General features: G+C 40.6%; 2 protein-coding genes across 2 annotated transcripts in view; one reads left to right on the top strand and one right to left on the bottom strand.

Moving 5' to 3' along the window:
* Nucleotides 1-75: 75 nt before the first annotated feature.
* rfc5 (replication factor C (activator 1) 5) lies at nucleotides 76-8,764 on the bottom strand. Its single transcript, XM_080433407.1, has 11 exons — nucleotides 8,595-8,764; nucleotides 8,092-8,156; nucleotides 7,704-7,840; nucleotides 7,510-7,589; nucleotides 6,221-6,294; nucleotides 5,058-5,217; nucleotides 4,275-4,356; nucleotides 3,620-3,749; nucleotides 2,627-2,704; nucleotides 1,033-1,087; nucleotides 76-802 (listed from the first exon to the last, which is right to left on the bottom strand). The coding sequence occupies exons 1-11, from the start codon at nucleotides 8,645-8,647 to the stop codon at nucleotides 703-705; spliced, it is 1,014 nt and encodes a 337-aa protein (XP_080289533.1). The 5' UTR covers nucleotides 8,648-8,764; the 3' UTR covers nucleotides 76-702.
* A 4,763-nt stretch (nucleotides 8,765-13,527) lies between these two features.
* ksr2 (kinase suppressor of ras 2) overlaps nucleotides 13,528-24,056 on the top strand; it is a gene marked incomplete at both ends in the record, with an annotated part of 118,305 nt that continues 107,776 nt past the window's right edge. The window contains one exon of the mRNA XM_080433881.1: nucleotides 13,528-13,698. Coding sequence (XP_080290007.1) covers nucleotides 13,528-13,698 — 171 coding nt within the window. The remainder of the gene's footprint in view (nucleotides 13,699-24,056) is intronic.

The raw sequence follows: 24,056 nt of genomic DNA, 5'->3' as shown, positions 1-24,056 counted from the left end.
GTTTTCTACTTATTAAAAATGGCAAAATTAACAGGAAGTTGACATTTTTATTTAAAAAAAAAACAGTACTGGGTTTGGTGATGTTCTATATTGTCTGAATCAACTTTGTTTGCGTTCGTTTATGTGCTAAAAGAGTGACTTTGAGAGCTGTTTTACCTTACAATGTAAGTCAATGAGGAGCATATTTTGAATTATCAATTTCTAATCAATGGAGCAATTATTTTTTATTTCTTGCCCACCTTTGGAGTTACATCATGGCAAGGTAACTACACAACCCAAACCTCTACCTAAGTGGTCTTGCCCTTTAAGCTTGATTTACAAAACGGTGAAAACTGAAGCTTACAACGCATTGTCCAATAGTGTAAATCAGACTTAACATATACCCTGCTAGGGCTATTCCAGGATCGTGTATCCTTGCAATGACTGAGCACATCCTATCAAAAGGGGGCTCCGATGAGCAAGGAAAATGTTCATTGATCAATTGTTTTTCATTCAAAATGAGTCAAAATTGATGTTACACATGTGCGAGGGCCCCCACGTTCTGACTGGGTGTAACAACATCCTGTACCCTTTCTTCTAGCAGATACCAAAGTGAACCAGAAACAAAAAGGGATGACTTAAATGGTTGTCATTGTTCTTTTTTCACGGGACCACTTTGATTTCACAATGCGAGAAATGGCTTGGACTGTGGAAGTTGACAGGCTAGGAGGCCTCGCTGACCACCATGTCTCGTACGGCCTGGAACGCTGCCACCATGGAGCTCAGCTGGATCTTTTCATTGGTTCCTGATGCCAGTCTGTGTCTGAGGACAAAAAGCACATGGTGTCGGTCATAATCAACTCATTCCCAGTTTCTGAAAACAACCCTGTTTTAGAAAATGTATGACATTCTTTTAATGAAAATGACACACCCAAAATAGGGACGCCAGGTGGAAAGTGTTTAATGTACACATATGTGTGATTGATGATTATTCCTTTCAAAAACATTATTTTGTGTGCTACTGTGTGCACACATCAGTGTCACGTCACTTACTCCGCATCAGCCAATTTGATGAGCAGTCCCATCCTAATAGCAGGGGGAAAGTCCACTGCAACAACAAAAATAAAACAAAACATTTTTTTTTAGACAGCGCAACATAGCCTTCAGCAATTTCCCAATAACATAATGTGGAGTGTGTTGTCAGCTATGTTATCGCATTCTAATCCATTTTAAAGCACGGATTGATATAAAGTCTAAATATAGAAATTCAGGTATCATTCACTTAACCATGTAATGGTGTAATGAATTTGGGAAAAAAATGCAAAAAAATAAATAAAGCCATTAACGTGACAATGGTCTATGACTATGAGCTAAAACTGTGAATAATAGACAATGACTTGTATTGATGGCAGAATGGTCCTTTAACTCATTCACTGCCAGAACTTAATTTTTTTGCGTTTGCCCACTGCCAGAGATTTTTAATTAAAAAAAAAAAGTACTCAGGAGCCGAGATACAAAATGTTTAAGTTTTAAGTTAACAAGGAAGTGGATGGGAGTCTAGATCTTCAACAAATCATATCTCCTTGGTCTTTGGGTTAAAAAATAAATAAATAAATAAGAAAAAAAAAAAAAAAAAAAAAAAAGATATATTTTTTTTTTGAAAAAATTAAAAGTCGTTTTAGTCGTTCTTGGCAGAGGGGGCTTAAAGGACAAAAGTCGTTTTAGTCGTTCTAGGCAGGGAATGAGTTAAGATGTACACATTGAGAGACAGTTACCAGTTACAATCTATATTTGTCCATACACTGGAAATGGTAATCTAGTGTTTTTCTTTCCCTTTTTGCATGGTTTCTTTACATCTAATATTGTGTTCTTATTTTATTCTCTCTCAACTGTTTATTCACTCTGCTATAACAGCTGAATATCTGCATGGGGCTAAACAAGGTTTAACCTTCTTTAATCTACCATTATCCCAACATGAGACGATGTTAAAAATCTCTGTGCATCCGTCTTTTAACTTTGCTGTAATCTGCACATTGTGCTTGCATGTGTTAGTGCTGGCAAGCTACTCCCCCTACAACGAGGCAGTCGGTTACGGTAGCCATAGCAACCATGGTGGGTCTCCCGGGTAACAGGACCAGGAAAACATGTAGAGCCAGAATGCAGATGGATTCACACAGGCCTGGTGGAACAACTGTCAGGTTCTGTTACTGCCAGCTATGGGACCATCTGCACCATATGGCCTAGATGGTTCTCAAACCTTTTCATGTCAAGGAAGAAGGAACCCTAAATCGTTATGTCTTTGGCCGCGCACCCCCATCTGAAAATATTTTATGATAGGGGGACCCCGATGAGTAAATTGAATTATTCACAATTTTCCCCCAAAATGTTCAAAAATTGTAGATCTACAAGGCTATGAATGGCCGAAGTATAAAAGGGTTAAAGTGTTTACACTGATTTTGATGTTATAGTAACACATTTGTCTTTGGACCCCTTGGAACCCCCTCAAGGACACCTGGGGGTCCCCGGACCCCATTTTGAGAACCACTTCTCTATCATGTCATAGCAACTATGACTTGAGTCAGAGAAAATGCAGAAATGGCCAATGTATTACCAGGAGCAGAGTGAGTGTGAGTGTGAGTGTGTGTACCTCTGTGTATGAGCAGGTGGACCTCCGTGAGGATGTCATGCAGGGCCAGACCTTTCAGAGTCTTCAGCTCAAGGATGGCTGGGAGAAACAATGCTAAGGATATACTTGTTTAACTTCTTTTCTTGCTTTTTACTGAATTCAAATGTCCTTTTGTATTGTGCTTCCTTTGTTTCATGTAAAGCACACTGAATTGCCCGAGTTGTTGAAATGAGCTAAACAAATAAACTTGCATTGCCTAAGGAGGCTGTGAGAGAAAAAGGCAACTGAAGTCAAGTCACCCTCTGGTGGACAGTAGACACATTGGTGGACAAATCAACGTGCAAAAACACAGGGCCCTATTTTGGAGAATCCTAGAGCACTGATGTTATGACTGATATTTTGTAAACAAGTGCAAAACTTTTCAATCAATTTGAAAAACTTTGATTAAAGTTTCTACTTGAGAACATTAACTTAAATGTACATTTATGTGCATTTCAAAACGTATATATATATATATATGAAAAGAATATTTACTTTATACAATGAACAAGCAAATAAGTAAATATAAAATACACATAAACTGAACATAGAACTGAACATAATAATCTAATACAGTAGTATTAAAACTTTTTCACGTCAAGGACCCCCACATTGATATGTATTTGACCACGGACCACCATCTGAAAATGTTTTGCCAGGGACCCAAAGAAGAGAAGATTTATCAAAATTATTAAAACATTTCAAAGATAATCTCACAGCGCGCACTGCAAGCTTGCACATCTGCTAATATCCAACGTATCAATGGATATAAAGTGGTTAAAATCATTGTGATGCTATATTAACTAATTTAGCTGGGGACCACCTCAACCCCCCCCCCCCCCCCCCCCCATCCAGGACTCCTGGGGATCTCCGGAACCTATTTTGAGAACCACTGATGTAATACAGAGAGAGCCATGATTGATCAATACTTGATACTATATACTATATACTTAATACTACGACAGTAAAGGATACAGTTGTATGCTGAGGTGAAGTCTTTGTTGAGAGACCAGTCTAGGATGTTGGCTATGTCTGAACGGAGTGGGTGACCTGTGCATGTGTACACCGTGTCCTCTGTCACCTTCCCATAGGCCATGCTGGTGCTCTGAAATCACACAGGATCACATCAGAATAGTAGTAACAACACTTTGTCACTGTGGGGTACAAATCTTGTATGTCCAAATTAACCATTACTTTTCAGTAAAACTGAAAAAAATAACCTGTGTTCCACTGGATTCAATGTGGTTATTATTTAGCCACAAGCTCTGGTTAATACTTTTTAGTGGTTAAATCTTTATAAAGCCCACACACAGACTTAACCTCTTTCAAACTGTATATAGGTGAAACTATTCACATAAGAAAATAAGTGATCCGATCCAATCTACAAGCTCACCACGCATTATGTTGTGAGCTTGTACCGTAGATCTGCAGTTTTCACTACTTTTGTGCAGTCCCTTAATTTATGAAAAAAAAAAAAAGATGACATATGGAGGTACAGGGTTTCTAGCCGACAGCAACAACTTGCAGTTCTGTGAATGAAGAATGCCTCGTCACAAGAAGCAGTATCCTGGTGCCAATTACATTACCTTGGGCCCAGGATCTGTTTTGGTGTGAGAAAACATTACCGTACCTGCAGTATGTTGAGTGATCTTCTCATATCTCCTGATGATAAGGTCACAATGGCCTTCATTCCATCTGGACTTATGTCAATACTAAAATGAGGGACAAAAGGCATCAGAGTTAAATTTTTCCAGGCAAGATCTGATCCATTTAAGTTGTGCGTTGGCAAACTCCATGTTGGTACATTACTAGTAGGCAGTCACACACCAACACATCTCTGAAAAGGTCTTTATTTGAAAATAAGTTTTGAAGAGTCAAAACTGTTCTTGGTTTTGTTTTGTTCATAGTACCGTAGTAATGATGTCATCATGATGGCACACATGCACACACGCTTGTATTAGTACACTTGCCAGGACGTCAACATTTTACGTCGGCAATTTTATAAATAAAATAATCTTGGTGTGTTTTGCCATTATGAACCCTTACCCTAAAGCCAAAAATAGCAGATTTACAAGCTCACAACACGTTGCCCAGCGATGCGTTGTGAGCTTGTAGATCGGCTATTTTTGGTGTGCAACTAAGCATAAATTAGGTATAACTGTAACCCTAACTGCTAAGCCTATCTCCTCTAAATCTTAACCTCAATCTTTCCCAAATTGTAAGCCTGACTCCCCAAATTTGAATTAACCATCCTTCTTTGAGGATTGGGAAAATTGTCCCCACAATAACCAATTATCAAGTTCTACTACACTTGTAGGGACATTTGGCCCTCACAAAATATAGAAATACAAGTATATACACATACACACACACACCCAAGCGCGCGCACACACACACACACACACACACACACCTCTCCTCCTGGATGACAAACTCCAGTCTGGGGATCATCTGTTCGTGGGAGAGGGGTCCAAAGCGGAACCTGGTGCAACGCGACTGCAGGGCCGGGATGATCTTGGACAGGTAGTTACAGATGAGACAGAACCGGGTGTTCTCTGTGAACTTCTCAATCACTGTCCAGAGAGGAACACAAGTTAGACACAGAAGAATAGAATACACTTCTAGTAGTTGTCAGTTTATTTTCTACTTTTACTGGACGGTCTGTCAGACAGACGATTTCACAGACTGTGGTCCACAATCACAGCACAATATTTGGATATCCTTTCCCTGCCTGAGACTTGCTTGGCTTGCTGAGCTTGGTAAAAAACCCATCTGAACTGACAGTTATGTAATCTGATTGCATAATATAATTTTACATTTCTGTGCAGCTTTGGCAGAGAAAAATAAAATGCTTTTTAGTAGGAACATCCATTACCTGAATTTACATCATGATCCGGCCATAATTTCCCACAAATGCCCTCTCTCTGATTAATGTGTGAGCGCCAAGCTAAATTCATCAATGACATGCTTGTGTACTTCACACTGGGACTTTGTTTTAACAGGTTCAATGCCACAACATAGTCACTGGTGGAAGATGTACTCAGATTGTTTACTTAGGTGAAAGTACCAATAACACAGTTTAGAAATACTCAAGGAACAAGTGAAAGTTACTAGTAAAAGTCCTGTATACATTCTTCTAAATTGGAGTAAAAGTACTAAAGTATTGGCATCAAAATATACTTACAGTAGCATAGTAAAAAGGTACTCATTATGAATGGCCCATTTCACAATTGTTTTTACACATTCTTTCAAAATGTGTCCGAAACAAAAGCCAATCTAAAAGCTTGCTTGTAGATCAGCTTATTTTTGAATAGCCAAGTATAAAATAGAGCTTAAATTATTAATGTATTTTTTTTGTAATAATAACATAAATCCGCAAAGTAAATAGTAACTAAAGCTGTTAAATAATAGTGGAGAAATTGTACTAATAAGTACAGTACTTGAGTAAATGTACTTATTTTACTTTCTAGCACTGAACATGGTGGAGGTCCTTTCATTCAGAGAGCTGCTGTGTCTGGCTGCTCAGTGGGACATGTGGTACACAGCAGGTCAGGCCCGGCCCAGCAGATGGCTTACCTCGCCGCAACGCATTCTGGGCATCCTGGGTCATGGCATCCGCTTCGTCCAGTATCACCAATTTGAAGCCCTTCCTGGAGGACAAGGGGAAGAGACCAGGTGCAACGGACTTGTTTTAAATGGTGGATTTTGATTACTTTTAAACTAGAGCCCGACTGACAATCAGATGGATCCGATGCCGATCCCCGGCCTAGTCCTTGCCCAGCCCATAATAACTGATGTTTTTGACCAAGACTTTGTTTCTAATTTTAAACTCAATCCTATCATTTTATTGTGATGTGGACCGGTGGAAAATCTGTTACACCGTTACAGTCAGACAGTATCTCGTCCATCTTAATCACATGAACCAACCGTACCTAATTAACTGTTCTATTGCAGTACTTTATGTAACTATCTGCACCTGCTGCTGTTTATTTACATAGTTTATTTACTGCTGATGTTCCTATGTTTAAATTTTAAATGGTCCTATTATTATCAATCTCATACATTGCCCTAAGATGTTTATACCATATAGAGCAGTGGTTCTCAAACTTTTTCATGTCAAGGACCCCCAAATTGACACTTATTAGCCCGCGGACCCCCATTTGAAAAGATAAGCTAGGGACCCCCATAAGAGAAGATTTTTTTACGGCTCTAGCAGTGATTCTCAACCATTTTAATTTCAAGGACCCCCAGTTTGACATGCATTAGGCTACGGACCCCCATTTAATGGCATTTCTATCACTTGGACCGCAATTTCTATTGTAAAATCTATGTCAATTTAACTCTGAGAGTGTACAAATGGAACCAAATGGACCCGTTAGGGTCCATTTGGTTCCATTTGTACACTCAGAGTTACAGACCCATAAGGGTCCATTTGGTGCCTAATCTATCATTTAGCTGGGGACCCCTTGGAACTCCCTCAAGGACCCCAATGATATAGAGAGTATGCACGTGTGTCACTTTTCCACCAGGACACGCCCCCCTCATCTAGACTGAGTGGCAAAACATTGAGCAGTTGGAGTTTGGAAGCGCTCATTGGAAATCACTCAATGGTCCTTCGTACCACCTGTTTCTAATTTGCACGTAATGCAGGAGGAGGCAGCAGGACGTTGCGTTATTGAAAACAAACGCTTCTAAACTCTGACACTTAGAAAAATAATCACCAGCACGGAATGTTGCTGTAACTGGTTGGATTTTCGAGGGTCACTTAAACGTATGCTCTTTGTGCTAATCAAACACCACCTTGGCAAGTTGGGCTTTAACTTATCTACAGTGCAGTTCTGACAATATCACTGTTTCAATCTTACTTGAAGATGGTTCTGGTGCTGGCAAAATTCAGGACGGGACCTCGTACGACATCAATACCTCTGTCGTCTGAGGCATTTAGCTACAACATAGAAAGGAGTGGTGTAAATAAAAGAGTCATGCACTTGCCAGCGGTTAAAACTTCACTTATACCCATTGGTCCGTCCAAGAACAAACTTTTAGAAAGTATAGTTACCTCCAACACCATAGACGTGAACTCTTTATCCTTGTAAAGTTGCCTGGCACAGGCCAAGATGGTGGACGTTTTGCCCGTACCAGGGGGGCCGTAGAACAAGAGGTGGGGAAGCCGGTCCTCACTGATGAATTTCTGGACTAGGGAAAAATAAAGAACAGTTAATTTAACAAAAATGTCTTTTGAGAAAACTCGTAGTTTTCAGAACCTTTTTTGCAAAAGCTCAAAACGTTTTGAGCTTGTAAATATGCAATATTTGCTACTTTTATGTGACACTGTAGTATGATGAAGTAGGGCATTAAATTACAACAACAACAAAAAGTTAAGATATGGGAGATACGAGGTTTCTGCCTGACAGCAACCTTATATTACTGTAATGTTGTGTACTTACTGGTGGTTAGAATGTCTTTGTGGGAGATCAGATCATCCAGTTTCTGCGGTCTGTACTTCTCGACCCTATGATGCAGTGACACACAGACATCAACAAAGTGACAGTAAACTAGACTGGGGTCAATTCTCTTTGCAGGTAACAGATCCGGTCGAGAGCGGACACGGAAACGTCTGAGGGATGTGTGCGGGGAAATGACCGGATACAGTAGGCGGCCTCTAGACCGGATCAGAGCACTGAGAAGGAACCATGCAGGCTTCCCACAGTTTAAAGTAAACTGAAGTATCACTTATACTCCGTAGTGCGACGGTGTCGCTTGTCAGAAAGAACAGATCTAGAAACTAACAACAGATCAGTTATTTTTGGCACGCGACAACCTGCAATCTGTTGATAAGCCAACACGCTTTACATGCTAAATGTAGGTTAGCATCCATACATACAGTGGTGGGTACTTAGTTATTTTCCACCACTGGCTAGCACGATGCTAACATAATGCTCCCACTCACCAGGGCAGGTTCCTGGACTTCAGCAGAGCTGCTCTTTTGTCAGACTCCGTCATGATGGATCGTATCTGTGAAGGTAGTTGTCAAACTGTATGTTTATAGTTGTTGATCACAGTGAAGTTGTGTTTTCATGCGGTGCAGCAGCTTCCCGGGAAACAACTGTTTGGCGCGCTCTACGACCAAAGCCTACGTCACAACGTCCCTTCCGGGTCTACGGCCAATCAACATCTGTTCATTTGTTGTTTATGGGCGGGGCGTTCATGAGTGGCTGGCTATGGTGGCTGGCCTGTCAAAACCGTTACAATGTAGCCGGTCGGTCGAAGTAAAGCCATGGGTAAAGCAGAGGTACACAGTGGTGGAAAAAGTACTCACGTGTTTTACTTAAGTAAAAGTATCAATACTGCAATGTAGACATACTCTGTTACAAGTAAAAGTCCGGAATTCAAAATTTACTTGGGTAAAAGTACAAAAGTACTGGTATCAAAAAAGTACCAAAAGTAGAAAGTACACATTATGCAGCATGTCCCGTTTCACAAGTTTTCAGATGTATACAAATATTTTTAAAATCTACAAGCTCACAATGCATCCATCAAGTATTGTGAGCTTGTAGATCTGCTATTTTCAAATGACCGAAAAGGGCTGAAGTGGGTAATGTTTTGTTATAATTATCCAAATCTACAAAGTAACTAGTAACTAAAATGTTCAAATAATTGTAGTGGAGTAAAAGTACGATATTCGCCTCTGAGATGTAATGGAGTAGAAGTAAAAGTATCGATAATTGGAAATACTTGAGTAAAGTAAAAGTACCTCATGTACTTACTTACTTTCCACCACTGAGCAGAGTTACACATGATAGACAGATCCCGGCACATGGAAGTTGGCCTTTATTTATGCTGTGTGTGTATTTACGTTTCACAAGACTAAATACATATACATTTTTATTGTTTGGTTTTTTTGTTTCCTTTATTTCCGTCTATTATTTTGTCCAACTTATGCAACTCAAAATAAACGTGACAATAGATCAAATAACTAAGTAATGGCAGCTTGTGTAGCACATGAAACGACCAGGCAGGCTGAGCTGCTCTCTCACTTTGTCCCATAGCCAGCAGTATTCCTAGGGATTGGAAAAGCACTGAATCACCAGGTTGAACTTTTGGCAAATTTGTAGTGGTTATCTCCATCAAGGCTAAATGGTGGGGCTGACCTGACCATACTGTTGGTCTACAGCAGCTATAGGGACTTAATATAAGGCTGTGTGGGTCATGACTCATGTGTGCATAGGCCAATGCAATATGTCATGCAAAGGGTGTATAGTAACAGCAATAGCATATCCTTGCTGCCGGGTGTAAACCATGTATGTCCAAGGACGTTACGTTTTTCGGAAATGGAAAGAAGAACCTCTGTGGATCCAATGTACTTATTTAGTCACACTTTATAATACTCTCCATTGGTTAAATATTTATAAACCCCATACAACACAAACTTAACCAATTTAACTTTCCAAATTGTTCATAAACAGTGAAAAAAGCCAATCTACAAGCTCACAATGTGTCACATAATGATGCGTTGTGGGCTTGTAGTAGGGCATTAACAGAATAATCGAATATTCGAATATTCGACTATCAAACCACTATTCGACCACTGTACATCAAAGTCGATTTATTATTTTTATTTTTTATAATCAAATTGATTAATCGAATATTCGAATACTTAAAGGTCGAATAATTCGAATGCTAAAAATCACTATTCGTGAATGCCCTAGCTTGTAGTGCTATTTTTTCTACTTTTGTTTGACACTGTTGTACGATGAATTAGGTGGTCATTCATTTACGAAAAAAGCGCATAACATTGAAACATGGAGATACAAGGTTTCTCTCTGCCCGACAGCCACAATATACTTGTAGGTTTCTGTTTCCCAAGGAGGTAGAGAGGTGTGTTATGCAACATTTAGTCATGGGGGGCTTTCCTTATCAAAGTTGGGAGAAGTGGAGAAAAGGAGGAATGGGAGGAAGCACTAGAGAGAGGCACCTACCGAGAAGGCACTACCTGGAGTGCAGACTGAGCATGCCTTAGTGTGGAGGTTTGTCATCATGCTGGTGGTAGATGACAGCTACTGTACTGTATGTGCACGTGTTTTAGTCTGTTTACACTGGAGGTGGATGGGCCTACTTACTTCAATGTCCGTCTCAGACTCACCGCTACAGTAACTGTAACAGGTATCTTTTTTTCTTTTTTTTTAATCCCACGATTTTGTAGCCCATTTTTTCCCTGCAGTGCCAATTGCCTAAGCTGCAATCCTTGGCGCTACTCTCCCTCTGCCAGTCTGGGGAGAGCCCCGAACTGAGCTCATGCTTCCTTCAATGCATAAGGAGTGAGCAGGCCGCTTCTTATCACCTGAAAGGAGAGAGTTTCCCCGGTAGGATGTAGCGCGTGGAAGGAATACAGAGGGGAAACCAGTTCATTTCCCCTCCATCAGGCTCCCCGGCTGACCAGGGGGAGGCAGTATAGAGACCAGGATTACTGCATGTTTTTTTGTGAGGGTACCTACCCTAGGGGACACACCCACAGCGTCCCCGGGGGAATCGAACCCAGGACCTTCTAGCTGTGAGGCGACAGCGCTACCGTGCCCCCCACCGCTACAGTAACTTGAGGGATAAGATCTGCGTGAGTCTAGGTGCCTCTCTAATGTGTCCTGCCTTCTGATAAGCTGCAGAACCATACTTCTAATTTCTTCAGTTTGGTCATATGTCATGGGTGGGTGAGACTGTCTTTCATTCATGGGCTCAGCCGCTTGGAAAAATGTCTTGATATGATGGGGAGGGTACAAGTGTTCTTGTTTGGAGGGGGGAAGTTTGATAATACTCATAGTTCGGGAAATATGAGAGTGCTGTACTCTGTCGTGCTCCTCGCCTGGGTCCCTCTTCATAATGCTGGTCTCCCTGATCCATATCTAATGATCCTTATCCAATGATCCACAACAAATGCCTAAGTGTTCTGATTTGAAGGACCATGTCAAACATTTTCCCATTATTTATGGGATATTTAACACGCCTTTACATTGACATATCAGTTAAAGCATGAGGACCAGAGATGAAAGCCGATGAAAAACAGATGCCACAGATAGATTAATCGATAGTTAAATAATGCACCCAGGCACAATCAACTAGAGAAGGAGAAGCTACTACAGACAGACCGGCATCCCTTGTTGTACTCACAGATATTGTCCAAAATCTAGGTCTGCTCGTTCCTCAGCAGTTTCACTTAAAACTAATTCTTCTCCCTGGCTTTTAACTCGGTCTGATCGGGAAACCCTGCATGGCCCTTACTTTTTTGTTTAATTGTGTAATGCTGTCTTTATTCATTTTCTTATTTTTGTTGTATAATTGTGTTATTTGTTTTGCTTATTTCATCTGTCTTCCTGTTTTCTGTATGCTTGTTTCTAATCTGACCTTGTACAGAACTTTGGTTGACCCCTGGTCATTGTAATGTGCTTTATAAATAAAGTTGAGTTGAGCATGCCTCAACAAAAAAGGAGAGACTATAGGCCTGGCCTTTTAAAGACCTCTAATCAGTTCAGGTGAGTATTTTCTACACTGTAATGGTAAAAAAACATATAGGTGAAAATGCACACACATTTGAATAGAATTTCATACGTGGGTGGACTAATAGGGAGCCAAATGGACATTTAATATGGAGATGCTGAGATTGCAGTTTAATCATAAGCCTGTGTGTGTGTGTGTGTGTGTGTGTGTGTGTGTGTGTGTGTGTGTGTGTGTGTGTGTGTGTGTGTGTGTGTGTGTGTGTGTGTGTGTGTGTGTGTGTGTGTGTGTGTGTGTGTGTGTGTGTGTGTGTGTGTGTGTGTGTGTGTGTGTGTGTGTGTGTCTGTAGTTGAGTGAGTGAGTGACAAAGAGAAAAAAAGAATGTGAGAGATATAGACCTACAGGATAACAAATTTTCTGTGTGGTATGCTTTATGTGTAATAGCCTTTTAGCACCTTTTGTATAAATATGTACCACTGTACCTTTTTTGCAAACTGTTAATAAAGTATTCAATCAATCAATCAATCAATCAATCAATCAAAGAGGCGCCCACTAATGAATACAGAAGATTTTACAATGTATAGGGGACCCAGGAGAAATATCGTATCGAGGGGGTTTGCTGCCTGATGATGATGCACATCAAAGTGTTGGGGGACCCTTTGAAACTAAAAAGGTTTGGAAAATCACTGTTTTGGAGTTGAAGAAGCAGTGAGCTCACCGCACTTCGGTCGATATCGCGAGAGCAGCAGCGAGGCAGCTCCTGTCGCCTTTCTTCCCCCTCTGGGCGCTGCGATGCTGTTGCTATCGCCGTGGATTTGATTGACAGCAGGGAACATGTCGGTGTGTGGCGGTGCTGCTGGTGGGAGCGAACCTGGATGCAGCCGCTGGAACCACGGGAGACGCATGATGATGGTCCAACAACTCACGCGCACGGCACCACCACCTCTGAAAGAACGATCAGCAGGCCTTTGAGCTTCAGCACCGCTCCGAGTGGACAGCTCCTTTCTTTCTTTCTGACGGAGGAGACGGTCCATGGATGCTGTGCTGCTGCTGCTGGGGGGATCCCACCGCGTTCACGTTGTGTTTTGTGCTCATGTTGTGTTTGACGTAAACCTAATACAATCAGAGACACCTTGGTGAAACGGCAGGGACTGTGCGAGGACTGTTGTTGGCAATGGAGTCTCCTCTCTCACTGACATCAGGCTCAAGTCTAGTTTATTATTATGATGAGCCTTAGAAATGATTGTTGCGCTTTTTTTTCATGGCGTTTTTGCAGGTTGATTTATACTGTGGAGGAGACCTCCTCCCAGCTTCTTTTCTGAACTGATTTTTTTTTTTTTTTAAGTGCAAATAGCCTACTAAAAAAAAAAAAAACGACCACACCGGGCTCGCAAACTATGGACGAGGAGATGACAAAAAGCGAAGAGGAGCATAGTTTGCAGAAAGCTTTGCAGCACTGCGAGTTGGTGCAGAACATGATCGACATAAGCATCTCTAGTTTGGAGGGTTTACGGACCAAATGTGCCACATCCAACGACCTGACACAGAAAGAGATACGAACGCTGGAGGTAAGAAACAGCATCACCTCTTTCAGGCAGAAAGACAAAAAAAAAACTGATCCATGCGTCTTCATCCAAATCAATTAGGGAATATGGGGTTGTTTTTGATTGATTGATTGATTGATTGATTGATTGATTGATTGATTGATTGATTGACTGAATACTTTAAGAACAGTTTGCAAAAAAGCACAGAAAGTACAGTTCTATACAAAAGGATGCTAAAAGGATAAACCCGAGAAAGCACCATGGCTTGTTTCCATTGGGGTCCTATGTGTATTCAATTCATCATTGTCACGTCTGTCATGTCTTTCTATGCAGGCCACCCTCCCAAACATCGCCTTTCTGTGTTCGACTGTCAACTGCAGGAACGTGCTATACATTCTGTGTGTGTCGTATTACTGCGATCTGTTTAGTGCAGTGCAATAAATCAAGAAGCCCAGGGCTGCAGTGTGCGCATTCTGCAGGTGGCTCGTCTCTCCATCACTATTCTATTCTATCCTAATGATGTGGGAACGCCGAGGCCTATAATAGCAGCCTACTATAACTGTCAAATCCTCAGTCAGAAAGTGTTCAAAATGGAACGGGTCCATTTGGTTCCATTTGTATGTTGTCTCCATAGGAGTTACAAATGGATAAAGAACACTGTGAGGATTTCCAATTCATTACCAATATGCTTGATGCGCATCTGTCCTCACACACTGCATCCAGGCCTGCTGTTATGCAAGTGTAGAATCATTTGGAGAAGCCCAATAATCTACACTGTAGATTATTGGGCTACTCCAAATGATCCACAAACGTTAGGCTTTTAATAGGCCCAGGGGTATTCCCTGAACGGTGTTACGTTGCGTTATGTAATAATAATCATGGTGTACTGCTGGCCTTGTGCTTGTGGTATATGGTACCAAAACATCTTAGTTTAAGCACATCACTCAGGCTCTTAACGTATAGGGTTCTGTCTGTGGGTCCTCAGCAAGTCTCTGGCGGTGAGGAGACAGGTGGTCCCAAGTATTGACTAGAGTAACCCCTCTCTCTCTCTCTCTCTCTCTCTCTCTCTCTCTCTCTCTCTCTCTCTCTCTCTCTCTCTCTCTCTCTCTCTCTCTCACACACACACAGTCTGTCTCTGCTATATGTGTATAGCACAATAGAAACCTCAGTATTATTGAACAATCTGGGAACCCATTCGTTTAACAAAAAAAAAGTTTCACACAAATAGAAAGTGTCTTGAGAGAGTAGTGTAGTGACAACGCAATTACTGTGAGGGATGTGCTCGCTGCTAATAATTCATTTTGAGTTTTCTTGGCATGATTCTGCTCTGTCATCTGTGTGTCACAGCACATAGTAGTTAAATGTAATTGATGACTTGTATTGATTTTTCCCATGAAATACTGCACCAATAAGTTGTGTTATACTGTCTTATTGCAGCCTTGCCTGTTACCTGTTACCTATCCACTTCGTGCCTCTTGGCACATAAGGCCTTCACCATCTCAGCCTTGCCGTTTTAATGGAGAACTTTAGGGAGAAAAGGACACCTGTATTCCTATAGCGTAAATAACGGATCAACAAGCTCACAATGCGTCGTGATGCATTCTTCTATTTTCACAATTTTTGAAATAGGGCTAAAGTAGTTAATTCATTTTGTAAGTTTGGGGGCCAGGGAGAGACCAAATCTCTCTTCTGGGTCTGTCCTGAAAAAAAAATGGGAACCCCTGATGACGGTGTAGGAAGTAGCCTTCTTTTCAGCCCTCTGTGCATGTACTTTACTTGTTGTACTCGACAAGTAAAGTACTCGTGAAGTGTATAGCATGACATGACAGACTCATATCTGACTCAATTCAGTAAAACACCAATAGAAGCAAAACTTGAACATCGAGCGTTTGATGTATTCAACTATGCAGGTTAGATTCAATGTGCTAACCATACATGTATAAGAAGCCTGCATTTATAATGCACTAAAGACACCTTCATAACACATTATAACACATACGTTATGATGCATTATATAGTTGTCATAATGCCTTGTGATGATCCTAACTTTACTTGAAGCAGACAATGAGCTGTGGTGCAGCAGTCAATCGAACAAATCAAATATAAAACATAATCTATAATCGAACATAATCTATAATCGAACATAATCTTTAATACAATAATTGATTAATAATAACCTTTAAACACACAACACGATGCAACGCTTGTAGATCAGCTTCTTTCACTATTTTTGCACGACACCGTTTATGTATAAGTAAAATAGGGCTTAAGTGGTTAAAAATAATATTTATCAAAAAAGTAATCGCAATTGGTAAGAAAATGTTTGATAGTTGCAGCCCTATGGTATTTCATATCCACACCCTCCATACACATATGCTTACAGAAGGCACCATGATGTTCATAAGACCTAACTTTACATTGCAAAATGGGTAGATATGATTATGAGCAATTGATACCTAACTTTATTTATTATGTATGTATTTAGTCCAGTGAATTATGTATTCCCCCTTTTCTCCCCAATTTAGTCGTTATGCCAATTCATTCCTCCCCACACACATTTCTGTGTGTTGTCACTGCTGTTGTAACCTACTGTACTGGCTCACCTGTCGGCCGTAGGAGTATGTGCAGTGATAAAAATCACCCTCCCCGATTTGAACCCCGGTCGTGGGCAGGTACGTTACCACTTTGCCACCCAAGCGCCAATACCTAACTATAAAGTATTGTAGTCAAGCAGTCAACAGATAATGCCTTATTACTGTGGTTAACACCCTATACTTAGTTTTTCCGGGTCCACCAGGAATCTGTACTTGGCGCCCTTTCCTTCTGTTTAAAATAGCTACACAACGCGTGCCGTTGTGAGCTTGTAGCTCTGCTATTCTCAGAAAAGGGATGCTAGGGTTCATATGGTTTTAAATTATGCTGACTGGATCGATCATAGACTGGATCGATCTCACGGACCGGCAGAAAGAATCTATGTGGGGAAGTGATTGACCAACACTCACCTCTCCCTCAACACACACAGATGAAGTGCCCATGAGCAGAACTTTCAACTTTATTTATAAAAAATAACTTCCTTTTATGTAAGAACACCACAAAAAATGTCTGGCTACCTGTAGGTGAGATTTCTCCAATTTGGTGCAGTAAAATGTTACCATAGTTTACCAGTGATAGAAGATGACCTTCTCACATGGTTTGAAAAGAAAAAGTGAACTGAGGTATTTGTTTGCTGAAAGGTCAAAGTTCAGAGATTTCTTTTAAAATTATAACAGCACCACCATTACACCATTAATGTCATGCACCCCCTAGAGGCAGCTTGCGCACCCCAGGATGCACACACCACATTTTGGGAATCCCTGCCTTAAGCAATGCCATTACTTTAGCACCCAATGACCACTTAGGGACTTATAATCACACTATAATATCTCTGCTGTCCGGCAGAAACCAGCTAACTCCAAAATGTTCATTTTTCAGGAAATGAAAAAAAGTGGAGTTAGGAGGTTTTGTTCATAGTGGATAAGAACAGCTGAATGGACCTCCAAGCTCACAATGATGTTGGAGGGCAAAAGGGGGTGGAGCCTGGAGTCAGCAAAACCAGCTAACTCCGGTGGAGTTAGCTGGTTTAGCATAAAGTTTGTGAGGTTAGCTGGTTTAGCTGGTTTTGTCAGAAGCGCTTTTTAATGCTTTTCATTGGTCCAATATTTGTTTGACACACAGACGTAAAGGGTGTTCAATGGCCCTGATTTATGGAAGAAAATGCAAAAGCGTCAAAATGGAGCTAGCTGGTTTCTGCCTTACAGCAACAATATATTATAACAGTGATTATAATATATTATAAAATTAGTAAAATATAATATAATGATGTAATCTATTTTAGGGCTTGTGGAATTTACATCCCTCCAGGGGCAGAGCTTCAGGGAGGGCCAAGGGTTGACTGAACCCCAGGCCAGAGACTCATCATATTGACCTTTATTTTATGTTACATGCAGTGGTGCAAGTTGCAATACCACAATAAAAAAATACTCTGTTACAAGTAAAAGGCCTATATTCAAAATTATACTTGATTAAACATGTTAAAGTACAAAACAGTTTTCAAATGTTTCAAACTTCTACAGGTAGATGTAGATCTTGCAGATCTAAGTTTAAAATAGCACTTACTTGGTTAATTTCGGTCTTGTATCAAAATCTGCAAAGTAACTTGTAACTAAAGCTTTCAAATAATTATGATGGAGTAAAAAGTACCTCTGAGATGCAATGGATGTCAGGCACATGTGTGAGTAGTACTTGTACTTGGGCTGCTGTGCCAATTTGTCTTAATATTCTAAACACTGATAATTTACAGTATTGAAATGGGTTCAAAATGACATGATCACTGTCCATGGTGCTGAACTCTTAGGTTGTGTGTGTGCGTGTGTGTGTGTGTGTGTGTGTGTGTGTGTGTGTGTGTGTGTGTGTGTGTGTGTGTGTGTGTGCGTGTGCGTGCGTGTGTGTGCTGTCGTGCATATTTGTTTCCCTTTGTTTGTCCGTTTTTACTAATCAGACAAACTATATTAAAGGTGCTGTAAGTTTTTAGTTAAAAGGTTAAAGCTCTATATTCTGCTATTCATCATTGCTAACCGTAACAGGGATCTCTCCAGCTCTTTAGTTAACAGAGAGTACATTTTCGGGTGGGTCACAAATTTCATCCAATCAGGAGAGAGAACCTACAGTATGTATCAGCTTATCAAGTTTTATGGTGTCCCAGTTCCAGTTCTGTGTGCTCATTGTTTTGTTTCATCAGTTCCAATTTAACTTGAACTAATCCTGTATGAATTCTCTCCACTGACTGGATGAAACTGGTATCCCAACCTGAACATGTGTTTTCAGTTTAGAGCTAAAGAAAAAGAAGAGAAGATATAGGGGGACCCCTGTTACTGACCAAACATGATCATTGCTATTTCAAGTCTATAGCAATGATTACTTTAGGGATATACTGTAGAGCTATTTAACACTTATTTTGTAAAAAGAAGAATTACCAATTCCACCACCTTTAAATAATACGAATAATATTAAACAAATAGTAAGGCTTGTAAGCCCCGCAGTTGCGGACATGTTTGTTTGTCTGTTGTAAAGTGATGTAACATCAAGCTTTAATGGGTTATTATTTATCAGCGTAATGAACAGTAATAGTGCTTTTTTGAACCCGACTTTTTGTATTTTTTTCTGTTAATGCCCCACTTGATCATTGAATATTTGAATACTTTATTAGACAGAACTGTAACAGCACAAGGTATAGTCAAGACATTTGAGCTAAAAGGATAACACAAAAAACTCCTGGAGACTTGTTTGCATTGTGATCTTATGTATTCAATTCATCAACATAGCATAACAAATAACACCAAAATACAATATCATCAACAAATATAAAACACTATGTGTACAGAATAGAAAAAAAGGAGAAAAAAAAACTGTAGGCAGTGAATGCCAACACCTTTCTATGGGGGAAGTGAGCCTCCTGAGAGATGGATTTTTAGGCCTGATTTGAAAGAAGCCAGAGATCCAATTTTTTTAAGGAATAGTGTCAGGGATTCCCCACTTTGGTGGCAGTGCAGTAGAAAGAGAATCATTCTACAGTGTCACACAAAAATATCAAAAGTAGCAGATCCACAAGCTCGAAACTTGGTGAAAAGCGACACGTTTGAAGTTTCACAAAAGAAAAAAAATAACACTTTGGGGTTATTTACTTTATTTAGACGGGACACTGTATATTAATGAACAGTGCATAAATGTAATGTAAATACACTGGATTTAGCAATGATGCAAATTTTCATCCGCAGTCCCCACAAAAAAACAGAACAAGCAACAATAGAGTGCAATACATTACAAAAAGAAACAGTTAGAGCAAGTGTACAAAAACAGAAATACAAGTTGTTGTAGAATAGATACCAGGTAAAATGATCCCATAGCATAGGTAATGTGACACCCACTAATGCTATCCTTTATGCTAGCTATGAGCAGGTACATTTCGCTACAGTAAACAATATGTGATATTGTACCGGTTCCTTCATTTGCTTTGCTCTAGTGCTCCTCCAGACAAAACAAGGGAACCAGGGGACCTGGTACTGCCAGACCCCTAGTGGTTGAAATCTGAATGGACGGAAATCTGAATGGTTTCTAAACTACGTCACGCTAAGCTTGGCCAATCAAAAAGAGGGACATGTAAGAAAACGTTTTCGTCCATATATGGATGAAATGGGGACCGACAAAGCCTCATGTAGGCCTGACCCCCTGGGTCTGGCAATTATAAGCACATTTAACCACTTAAAACCACCGTTAATATTCGTTGAACGGGGTCCCCCAGGGGTCTGTACTTGGCTTCCTCATTTATTCCTCTACACCAGGGGTCTTCAAAGTTTTTCAGGCCAAGGATCCCTTAGCAGAGAGAGAGCTGAAGCAGGGACCCCCACTACGCACAAGTTGTGTTGCAGATGAAACCTTTTCACAGATTTCATAGATAGCTTCATTGACTATCATCAGTGCAAATGTATGTTTTGTTTTGTTTATTTCAGACATTTAACCACTTAAACCCTCAGTACTTTTGCTCTGTACTTGGTTTGCTCCTTTTTCCCTCTACACCAAACCACTTTGTTGAAAATAGCCGATCTACAAGCTCACAACGCCTCGCACGAGGCGTTGTGAGCTTGTAGATGTGCTATTTTCCGCTAATGTTACCGAGAATAGGGATACTACGGTTCCAAGTGGTTAATGTAAAAAAAAAAAAATCCTATCACACAAATATTTGGCGGTCCCCCTGTAGTATCTCTGAGGACCCCCTAGGGGTCCCGGACCCCCTGTTGAAGACCCCTGCTCTACACTAAATTTCAAGTACATTTACACATTTTTCCGTATGTTCATCTATGTTTGATAATGTTTGCCTTTTATGTCATGCGCCCACAATAGCGACACTAGGGTTCATGTGGTCGCAGTGAATGATACCAACACCAACATCCCATCACCAAAAATCGGGAATACTCAGCAGGATTAAGCATTGGACAATAAATTAATGACTTTCACTGTATGTGCTGTGTTTTGGGGCTGTAGGTTTATTTACCTGTATTTTCATTTATGATAGGATAGGAATGTTCCATAATACTGCAGCTTATTTTCCATTTACCAATTGAACTATTTGCAAAAAAAAGAAGAAAAAAAAGCCAGATGGGGCCTTTAATGACAAATAAGGTTCTTTCCATGAACAGTACATTACTGTTAAGTGGGAAACTGTATGTAACGTATGAGCACAACATTACAAATGAATTGGGGGAAGCAGTCCCCTAAATGAGACATTCCCAGGGCTTGCTGTTAAAACAAGGGTCAGGAAAAGTGCACACTTGTTTACACACTGCAAACAGATTTTTTTAAATTTAATAACATGTAGCTTGATTGTTTTCACAGCATGTACTATCTATGGAAGGTGCTGTAAAGGTCAGGAGCATACAGTGGAGCTGTACTGTCAGTGACAGACCGTGATCCACCATAGAACACAATTCAGGATTAAAGCTGAAAGGCATAACTTTAATTTCCTATCCGGGATTCAAACCCGAGACCCCTGTGTGAAAAGCAAAATTGATAGTGCTGAGCTAATACAGAAAGCCTGTTTGGGCAGATAAGAATTGTGTTTTGAGCTTCATGCAGTGCCACTTAACAACCAATAGTGGTCCTAGCTGAATTGATATATATTTGGCCGTGGACTCAGAAAATGTTTTGTGCCAGGGACTCAGAAGAGGAGATTTGTGTTATAAAACACTTTCAAGATTTTTCAAAAATGTTCTAAAATAACAGATCACGCCACTTCGTGCCGCGCTGCGAGCTTGTACATCTGCTATTTTTAAATAGCCACGGTAACACATTTTGCTGGGGACCCCCTGTAAACCCCTCCAAGGATCCCTGTGGGTCCCCGGACCTCACTTTGAGAACCACTGATCTATTTGTCAATAGAAAAGCAGGTAGACCAACCACCGTGGTTGTGTTAGTAATTCTATTCAAATAATAATATTAAAATTGTATATTCACGGAGGCACGGTGGCGCAGTCGGTAGCGCTGTCGCCTCACAGCTAGAAGGTCGCTGTGGACGCTGTGGGCACTGGGGGCGTGTTCTCTCCTCCACGTCATCAGTGCCCATACCCAGGTGGGTTGGCGAAAGGGCCTCTCTGTGTGGGGTTTGTATGTTCTTCCCGTGTTAGGTACCCTCACAAAAACATGCAGTAATCCTGGTCACTATACACGAATCCACGGAGCGCTGCCCTGCGCGCAGCCATTGCTGCGGTGTCAACGCTCCGCGGACGCGACACCGCAGCAATGGCCGCCTACAGGCAGCTACAGGCAGCGCGCCTGTGGATTCGTCTATACTGCCTCCCCCTGGCCAGCCGGGGCGCCTGATGGAGGGGAAAGGAACTGGTTGGAATAACGTGTTCCTTCCACGCGCTACGTCCAACCAGGGAAACTCTCCCCTGTCAGGTGACAAGAAGGTCAGTTGGCTCTCATGCATTGAAGGAGGCATGAGCTCGGCCCTGGCCTCCCTAGGTTGGCAGAGGGAAGGTAGTGCCCAGGATTACATAGACAATTGGCACTGGGTGTAAAAAATGCGGTTACAAAATCGTGGGATAAATTTACATACAAAAAAAATATGTATATTCACAAAAGAAAAGTTATGGATTGCACAATCCATGAGTCATGGATTACACAATGCACAGTTTATGGATTTCCCAACACCCTCACATCGCAACGTGTTGTGAGCTTGTAAATTGGCTATTTTCGCTATACGTCACACAATAAAATATACAGGGCTTAAAGGAGTAGTTCACCCAAAAAATGATCTATCAATTTCACACGTGATGAAGCCTTGAATTCATGGTGATTTTTTGTTTCGTTTGTCACATTCCTAAGCCCATAATTTGATGACCGGCGATGACCGGCGGAGTCTATCCGGTAGGAGACTCAAAGAGTCTCAAAGAGTCTCAAAGAGTCTCCTACTGACAGCCACCCGGTCATCGAATTATTGGCTTAGGAATGTGACAAAAACAAAAAAATCTTCATGAATTCAAGGTGTCATGGCGTTTGTTTAATTGATAGAAAATATGTATTTTTTTGGGTGAACTACTCCTTTAAGTGCTTAAGAGCACCTCTGACAGCTACTCTACAATTTTTTCATCTAGACAGGAGAAAGTCACACTTGATGAAAAAAATAATATATATATATATATATATATATATATATATATATATATATATATATATATATATATATATATATATATAGATCCGAGGCTCTAGTCTGATGTAATTAATGTGGTGGAACATCACCTGTAACACAAATGCCTGTCTCATAATGAAACTGCTCCACTCCACTGACTGTAAATAGGTGACCAACGTTGTAGACGGTAAAGGGATATTTTTAACACTGCTGTGAAATAAAACTCATATAGGTGTAAAACCTCAAACAAACATGTTCTGAGTCCACAAGGTGAATGCCTTGGTCGTTGTCCGTCCGCTGTTCACACAGCGATTCTTTGCGACACTGTAGGTCAGGGTTTCCCAAACTTTTTAGCTCGAGAACCAAAAGAAAATGTTGGTGTCTCCCCGGGACCCAAACTTACAAAAAATACATTATGAGTTACATTATTGAGTTTTTTTTTTTTTATCATTGAAAATGCTTTTGAAATAATTTCAATTGTAACGTTTCAAAATTGTAGTGAAAGTTTTAAAAAATTGGATATTTACTTGGTCCAAAGATCCAAAGATGGGTCCCAACCCAAAGTTTGGGTAACACTGCTGTAGATAGTTCTGCATGTAACAGAAAATGCAAAAAATAAATAAAAATGCAATGCAAAAACTGTGTGCGCAAATGTTTGTTCATACTTGCATGTCTGTTAAGCCCTAGCACTCCTTTTCCTTGTATCCCTTCTTGTCACCTATTTTGTTATACTATGCAGATACTGTATACTGTATATAATGTTGGTTACTTGTTCACATAATGTTTGTTATTCATATTTGTTTTTGCTTGACCGTAAATGCCTAGAATGCTATTTAGATAGCGTGTTGTATAGACAGTCTACAGTAGGTCTGACCTAGTTTGTTTGAAGCACTTAATTGTTTTCTTTGCACTCTAGTTACGTGACCATTTTACCCTGTCGTTTGTTGACGAGGGGGTCGCACCATTTACTGATTTTGCACGTGTCGCTCTGGATAAGAGCGTGTCAGGGACCGAGTTGGCTGGTGAGAGAGACACAGGTAGACTTGCAGTGGTGTCAAGTAAACTAAGTACATTTACTCAAGTACTGTACTTAAGTACAATTTTGAGGTACTTTTACTTTACTGGAGTATTTCCAATTGTCTATACTTTTACTTTT

This window comes from Gymnoscopelus braueri (assembly GCF_963280865.1).
Source record: "Gymnoscopelus braueri genome assembly, chromosome: 7".
Taxonomy (NCBI): Eukaryota; Metazoa; Chordata; class Actinopteri; order Myctophiformes; family Myctophidae; genus Gymnoscopelus; species Gymnoscopelus braueri.
This window is presented reverse-complemented; position numbering and strand designations above follow the sequence as displayed.